Source organism: Coregonus lavaretus (genome assembly GCF_964263955.1).
Source record: "Coregonus lavaretus genome assembly, contig: HAP1_SCAFFOLD_3908, whole genome shotgun sequence".
Taxonomy (NCBI): Eukaryota; Metazoa; Chordata; class Actinopteri; order Salmoniformes; family Salmonidae; genus Coregonus; species Coregonus lavaretus.
The window spans coordinates 21,739-30,820 of record NW_028162131.1 but is presented as its reverse complement, the minus strand read 5'-3'; the positions used below and the strand labels follow the sequence as shown (position 1 = coordinate 30,820).

The 9,082-nt window shown below is 42.9% G+C and overlaps 1 protein-coding gene across 1 annotated transcript; it reads left to right on the top strand.

The window, feature by feature from the left end:
• Nucleotides 1-7,684: 7,684 nt before the first annotated feature.
• Nucleotides 7,685-9,082, top strand: LOC311116510 (E3 ubiquitin/ISG15 ligase TRIM25-like). The gene is made up of 2 exons (XM_084191598.1): nucleotides 7,685-8,322; nucleotides 8,743-9,082. Exons 1-2 carry the CDS (start codon nucleotides 7,726-7,728, stop codon nucleotides 8,968-8,970), a joined length of 825 nt encoding a protein of 274 aa, XP_084047724.1. The 5' UTR covers nucleotides 7,685-7,725; the 3' UTR covers nucleotides 8,971-9,082.

Below are 9,082 nucleotides of genomic sequence, written 5' to 3'. Positions count from 1 at the left end.
AGGTTCCGATGGTCAGTCAAAATGAGGAAAGGGTGTTGAGCCCCCTCAAGCCAATGCCTCCACACCTTAAGGGCTTGAACTACAGCTAACAGCTCCCTGTCCCCAACGTCATAGTTACGCTCCGCCGGGCTGAGCTTCTTAGAGTAAAAAGCACAGGGGCGGAGTTTAGGTGGCGTGCCGGACCGTTGAGAGAGAACGGCCCGTATACCAGCCTCAGACGCGTCTACCTCAACCTGAAAGGGTAATGCGGGATCCGGATGCGCCAGCACCGGAGCCGACGTAAACAGGTCCTTCAGTCTCCTAAAGGCCCTGTCCGCATCGGCTGACCACTGCAGTCGCACCGGACCCCCCTTCAGAAGGGACGTGATGGGAGCTGCCACCTGTCCAAAACCCCGGATAAACCTCCGGTAGTAATTCGCAAAGCCCAAAAACTGCTGCACCTCTTTTACAGTAGTTGTGGTTTGCCAATTACGCACAGCGGACACACGATCCACCTCCATTCTCACCCCTGACGCGGACAACCGATAACCCAAAAAGGAGACCGACTCCTGGAAAAACAGACATTTCTCTGCCTTGACATATAGGTCGTGTTCCAACAGCCTCCTCAATACACGACGCACCAGGGTTATATGCTCGGCTCGGGTAGACGAGTACACCAGAATGTCATCAATGTACACGACCACCCCATGTCCCTGCATATCCCGGAAAATGTCATCTACGAAGGATTGGAAGACTGATGGAGCATTCATCAACCCATATGGCATGACGAGATATTCGAAATGACCTGACGTGGTACTAAACGCTGTCTTCCATTCGTCACCCTTCCTAATGCGCACCAAGTTATACGCGCTCCTGAGATCCAGTTTTGTGAAAAACCGCGCTCCATGCAATGTCTCCGTCATGGTCGCAATCAGAGGGAGTGGATAACTGTATTTCACAGTAATCTGATTGAGACCACGGTAATCAATGCACGGGCGCAACCCTCCATCTTTCTTTTTCACAAAAAAGAAGCTTGAGGAGGCGGGAGAAGTGGAGTGCCGAATGTATCCCTGTCTCAAAGATTCGGCTATGTAAGTCTCCATAGCTTTTCTCTCCTCTTGAGACAAAGGATACACATGGCTCCGTGGGAGCGCTGCTCCTGCCTGGAGATCAATCGCACAATCCCCCTGTCTATGAGGAGGCAACTGCGTCGCCCTAGTTTTACTAAACACGAGAGCTAAATCCCCATATTCAGGCGGAATGTGCAGTGCGGGCACTTGGTTTGGACTTTCCACCGAAGTCGCCCCCACGGAAACACCCAGACATCGCCCCTCGCACTGAGCAGACCACCCATCGAGAGCCCTCTGTTGCCACAAAATAGCAGGGTTATGGGTGCTTAACCAGGGAATTCCCAGCACCACTGGGTACGCAGGAGAGTCGATCAGATACAGCTGTATAGTCTCCTCATGACCCCCCTGCGCACACATCCGAAGTGGCGCTGTGATCTCCCTGATCAACCCCGAACCCAACGGGCGGCTATCTAAGGCATGAACGGGAAAAGGTTTGTCAACAGGTAGGAGAGGGATCCCTAACTCAAAACAAAACTTCCGATCAACAAAATTCCCAGCTGCGCCTGAATCTACGAGCGCCTTATGCTGGGAATGAGGTGCAACCTGTGGAAAACAAACAGGTATAAAAAAGTGCGCAACAGAAAGCTCTGGGTAAGTGGGACGTCTACTCACCTGGGAGGCCCCTCCAGTGCGTGGCCTGTTGTCTTCTCCCCCGGAGAACCCTCCCCAGCACCTGGCCGCAGTGTGCCCTCCACGACCGCACTTGGTGCAGGAGACAGGCCCCCTCGGGCTCCTCCTACTCCGTTCTCTAGCGCCGGCACCCCCGAGCTCCATAGGGCTCGGCTCGGAGGCGCCGGAGGGCGGAATGGACGGACTCCCCTCGGGACGTCCACGGGTGGCCAGCAGGGTGTCCAGACGGATGGACATATCGACCAACTGGTCGAAGGTAAGATGGGTATCCCTGCAGGCCAACTCACGTTGAACGTCCTCTCGTAGGCTACATCGAAAATGGTAGATGAGAGCCCGTTCATTCCACCCTGCATCCGCCGCTAGAGTCCGGTACTCTAGAGCGAACGCCTGCGCGCTCCTCCTCCCCTGTCTCAAATGGACTAGACGCTCCCCTGCCGCTTTGCCCTCAGGTGGATGGTCGAACACGGCCTTGAAGCGGCGGGAGAACTCTGTGTAGGTAATGGTGTTGGCGTCCATTCTCCTCCACTCGGCGTTAGCCCACTCCAACGCCTTGCCCGTGAGACAGGAGATGAGGGCGGAAACGCTCTCGTGTCCCGAGGGCACCGGGTGTACAGTGGCCAGGTAGAGCTCCACCTGCAGGAGGAACCCCTGACACCCGGCAGCTGTTCCATCATACGCACTCGGGAGCGAGAGCCGAATCCCCCTGGGTTCCGAACCTAGGACTGGTGGACCGACCGATGGGGTGGGCAGGGTAGGTGGAGGTGTGGGTACCCTGCTGGCCTCCCATCGGTGCAAGGTGTAGATTACCTCCTGTAGAGCGGTCTCCAGTTGTTTAATCTGGCCATCTTGCCCACGGATATGCTCCTCGAGCGACACAGGCGTCTCTGCCGATCCTGCTGATTCCATTATGGTGTGTGATTCTGTCATAGGGTGTTGAAGGTGGGTGTGGTGTATGAATCAGGAGCAGGACGCAGAGGCTCAGTCCAAAGGCTTTAGTGCAAAATACACACAAAACAAAAGCACAATAAGCCTGAAGGTGAATACAAGGCGCACACAGGCGACAAAATAAACGGCGCACAAAACATGTGCAAAGTAACCACTCCAAAACACTGGAGGGAAATAGTAGCTCCAACACGTAACAGAAGCGCAATCACACACAAACACAGACACACACAACGAGAACTAAATAGAACACTAACGAGGACTAACTAGACACAGGTGTACAACATTAAAACCAAACCAAACGAACATGAAACATGGATCGGTGGCAGCTAGTACTCCGGGGACGACGACCGCCGAAGCCTGCCCGAACCAGGAGGAGGAGCAGCCTCGGCCGAAACCGTGACAGTAACTTAGAAATGGTCATGAATCAATGTATCTGGTTGGATGATGTCATGATGTTCAACATTCATTTTATGTATGTTTTTCTTGTATGGTCTATGTGGGATTTTTCCTTATGTATAAGTGAGGTTTTGCCTACATAGATATTAAGCGTGAATATAGTAGTTAATCATGTATCGATCTTTTACTCGGACTGACTCCAAAGAGGTTTGAGATGTTTGATCGTGCAGGAGCCAGGTGACTGAGAATCTATACCTTTGTTGATTAAATATATGGAGAATCTGGTTGGATTCAGGTATAGAAAGTAGAGGGGGATGAATTATCCGGTATCTAGCATAGTTTAGGGTCTAATCATATATCTATACTACGGATTTGGGAAAATTTTAGTTAATATGAAGTTTTGTGTGAATTGTTGGGTTTAAGTAATGTTATACAAGGGGAATTTTACTTACAACAAAATAAAAAGAAATGGGGGATTGATATAACGTCTTGTCATAGTGTTGCATGAGCAATGTTAAATCTGTTAGATAGGTAACTCTTGGTGCCACAGAGTCTGAATGCTAAGGATTACAGTATGTCTAGGGAGCTTACTAGGGTTTATCTTAGAATGATTGATCGATGGAATATACTGACTTGGGGTACAAGGTAATAACATCAGAGTGGGGAGTGCCCACTGATGGTTACCAGATGTTGTTGAAGAAACGTGTAACATTAAGTATATAACATTTCCTTTGTCCAGAGTTCGGATGACAAGAGGCAAAGCACGTGCCGTTTGTTATACGAACCCGTTACCGTAATCAATTAAATACTTTGCATCAACTCTCCATCAAAGTGTTAAATATCTTCTTGCATCGTGAATTACTTGATACCAGAGGAACTCATCATAACAGCTACTAAAAATTTACTCCATGTGTACAACTTCTGTAAGTGCCTCTACTCTACTGCTCTATGCCACTACGCAAATTTGATGATATGAATGCAATGCTTTATTATAAAGGAGATTTCTTTCTTCATGCATTCCAGTACCTCAGAACTCCCCAGGTCACCACCCTCTCGAGCTCACTGTTTGTTCCGGCACCTCCCGATTGACAAATTAAGCACTGCTGGGTTCAAATACTATTTGAAATCTTTCAAATACATTGAGTGTTTGCTTTTCCCAGCCTGGAGTGTCGGGTGGGCGGGGTTTTGGACTTTTCTCACTTTTCTATTGGCTCCATTTGACCAGCCAAGTTTAATCAAGCTTTTGAAATGGATTCAAATAGTGAAATTGTAAAATAAGGTGCAGGAGGGCAGATTAATTAGCTTCAATGATATTACTTGCTGACGCGTTCCGAAGAAAGCTTCTTCGTCAAAGTACTATTATAACACTGTGTTAGAATGTTACAAACACACATTGACATGAAAAGGGAAGCATGATTATAGATTCATATTTAAATCCTCAGAATTCATACAGTATGGAACACAATGTAGAAGACATAGACATATCATTACATACAGTATAGAACACCATATAGAAGACATAGACATATCATTTAATACAGTATAGAACACCATATAGAAGACATAGACATATCATTACATACAGTATAGAACACCATATAGAAGACATAGACATATCATTACATACAGTATAGAACACCATATAGAATACATAGACAAATCATTACATACAGTATAGAACACCATCTAGAAGACATAGACATATCATTACATACAGTATAGAACACCATCTAGAAGACATAGACATATCATTACATAGAGTATAGAACACCATCTAGAAGACATAGACATATCATTACATACAGTATAGAACACCATCTAGAAGACATAGACATATCATTACATAGAGTATAGAACACCATATAGAAGACATAGACATATCATTACATACAGTATAGAACACCATATAGAAGACATAGACATATCATTACATACAGTATAGAACACCATCTAGAAGACATAGACATATCATTACATAGAGTATAGAACACCATCTAGAAGACATATACATATCATTACATACAGTATAGAACACCATATAGAAGACATAGACATATCATTACATACAGTATAGAACACCATATAGAAGACATATACATATCATTACATACAGTATAGAACACCATATAGAAGACATAGACATATCATTACATACAGTATAGAACACCATCTAGAAGACATAGACATATCATTACATAGAGTATAGAACACCATCTAGAAGACATATACATATCATTACATACAGTATAGAACACCATATAGAAGACATAGACATATCATTACATACAGTATAGAACACCATATAGAAGACATAGACATATCATTACATACAGTATAGAACACCATATAGAAGACTTATACATATCATTACATACAGTATAGAACACCATATAGAAGACATAGAAATATCATTACATACAGTATAGAACACCATATAGAAGACATAGACATATCATTACATACAGTATAGAACACCATCTAGAAGACATAGACATATCATTACATACAGTATAGAACACCATATAGAAGACATAGACATATCATTACATACAGTATAGAACACCATATAGAAGACATAGACATATCATTACATACAGTATAGAACACCATCTAGAAGACATAGACATATCATTACATACAGTATAGAACACCATATAGAAGACATAGACATATCATTACATACAGTATAGAACACCATCTAGAAGACATAGACATATCATTACATACAGTATAGAACACCATATAGAAGACATAGACATATCATTACATACAGTATAGATCACCATCTAGAAGACATAGACATATCATTACATACAGTATAGAACACCATATAGAAGACATAGACATATCATTACATACAGTATAGAACACCATTTAGAAGACATAGACATATCATTACATACAGGATAGAACACCATCTAGAAGACATAGACATATCATTACATACAGTATAGAACACCATATAGAAGACATAGACATATCATTACATACAGTATAGAACACCATCTAGAAGACATAGACATATCATTACATACAGTATAGAACACCATATAGAAGACATAGACATATCATTACATACAGTATAGAACACCATTTAGAAGACATAGACATATCATTACATACAGGATAGAACACCATCTAGAAGACATATACATATCATTACATACAGTATAGAACACCATATATAAGACATAGACATATCATTACATACAGTATAGAACACCATCTAGAAGACATAGACATATCATTACATACAGTATAGAACACCATCTAGAAGACATAGACATATCATTACATACAGTATAGAACACCATCTAGAAGACATAGACATATCATTACATAGAGTATAGAACACCATATAGAAGACATAGACATATCATTACATACAGTATAGAACACCATCTAGAAGACATAGACATATCATTACATACAGTATAGAACACCATATAGAAGACATAGACATATCATTACATACAGTATAGAACACCATCTAGAAGACATAGACATATCATTACATACAGTATAGAACACCATCTAGAAGACATAGACATATCATTACATACAGTATAGAACACCATATAGAAGACATAGACATATCATTACATACAGTATAGAACACCATCTAGAAGACATAGACATATCATTACATACAGTATAGAACACCATATAGAAGACATAGACATATCATTACATACAGTATAGAACACCATATAGAAGACATAGACATATCATTACATAGAGTATAGAACACCATCTAGAAGACATAGACATATCATTACATACAGTATAGAACACCATATAGAAGACATAGACATATCATTACATAGAGTATAGAACACCATCTAGAAGACATAGACATATCATTACATACAGTATATCATAGATGACATGTATAAATCCTTCCTTTATATTTCCTGTAACACTTTCCATTACAGTAGCCGTATTACTGGCTAGGGTTACTGCTGCTAGTACAGTGGAAGAATGAGGCATCACAGTACTTTTACACCACTGGACTAACAGGAATAATTACACACCAATAAACACACTGTAATGTAAAGTGTTACATCATTCTCAATGATCAGTCAATACATACGGTATTCATTTCAGCTACAGTACATTGTATCCATTTCAAGTCCCCCCTCCCCCATTGTAGCTAATTATCTATAACACATTGTACAGTTTTACAACCACGTATTAGTTATTATGGACGCTTATAGTTAGTGTCATAGCACGTAAGTTTAAGGCATTACAAAATTAATTAAAAGCATTATACATATGTACTTCATAGAAACTGTTACCCTTTATATATTCTAACCACTCTATTTAATTTATTCCATATTAAGGGCCCTAACCTAGGAACACAAATCTTAGTCTCTATTAACATTGTGTACAGTTCTCTCTCTCTCTCTCTCTCTCTCTCTCTCTCTCTCTCTCTCTCTCTCTCTCTCTCTCTCTCTCTCTCTCTCTCTCTCTCTCTCTCTCTCTCTCCCTCTCTCTCTCCCTCTAACCCCACCCTCCCTCCCTCTAACCCCACCCCTCTGGCAGAACCAGGAAGTCCCTCCCCTCCACAAACTCTCTTCTGTGGAGACTAAACTTATCTGATTCTCTGTGTCGTCTGTCTGTGTGAGAGTGAACAACCGTCCAAATGGCTCAGCAGGGAGTTTTGCTGGACCAGGACCAGTTCTGTTGTTCTGTCTGTCTGGATCTACTGAAGGAACCAGTCACCATCCACTGTGGACACAGTTACTGTAGAAGCTGTATTGAGGACTGCTGGGATCAGGATGTTCTGAAAGGGGTCTATAGCTGTCCTCAGTGCAGAGAGACCTTCACTCCAAGGCCTAATCTGAGGAAAAATAACATGTTGGCTGAAGTGGTGGAGAAACTGAAGAAGACAGGACTCCAGGCTGCTCCCCCTCCTGCTCTGTGCTATGCTGGACCTGGAGATGTGGCGTGTGATTTCTGCACTGGGACCAGAAAGCAGAAAGCCCTCATGTCATGTCTGGCGTGTCTGGCCTCTTACTGTGAGACTCACCTCCAATCTCACTATGAATTTCCTGGTTTCAAGAAGCACAAGCTGGTCAAAGCCACCGCACAACTACAGGAGAAGATCTGCTCTCATCATGACAAACTGCTGGAGGTTTTCTGTCGTACCGATCAACAGTGTATCTGTTATCAGTGTGTGATGGATGAACATAAAGGCCATGATACAGTGTCAGCTGCAGCAGAGAGGACTGAGAAACAGGTAAGACCAGAACTACTTGTTGGTGACTGTCTGATAAAGAAAGAATAATTACAGTAGGAACTAAGGCTGTTTGAATATGAGATCATACAAATGAAATCAATCCACGGCAGAACAAATATGAACACAAACCTTGAGTATATTGGGTGTGCTCCAAATGTTTCACCATTTTCTAAAGTCATACAACATTATCATTCCGAATGCCCTTTTAGGAGTTCAAAGTTCAGCCTCAACCCCTTGATACATGCACGCCTACCATAAAAACTATAATCATTCACATAGCAACATAATAAAATAATTTCAAACAGACAGTTCCTCAACATTTTAATCCCTAACTTCTATGGGTACTATGTTCCATTACTATACTATTGATCTACTGGACAAATAAAGCTTGATAGCTCATTGAAGAGTGATTCTCCACAGAGGCAGCTGGGGATGAGTCAGCAGAAAGTCCAGCAGAGATTCCAGGAGAGAGAGAAGGACCTGAAGGAGCTCCAACAGGCTGTGGAGTCTCTCAAGGTGAGTATTGTTGACCAGAGGAGACACACCATTTCACTTCTCTCCTCCAGTCAGAGAGAGAGAGATGCCCCTATCCAATCCCACTGGCTCCACTGTTGGGAACAGGCTGTCTGGACCCCTTTCAGAGAATAGACTGCTTAATGTAACCGGCAGGATATGAACCCGGGTCTACTGAGGGAGAAAACAACATCTTGACCGTTACACCAAGAGGACATTCCCTATTGGGCTGAGGGCCGACACTGAT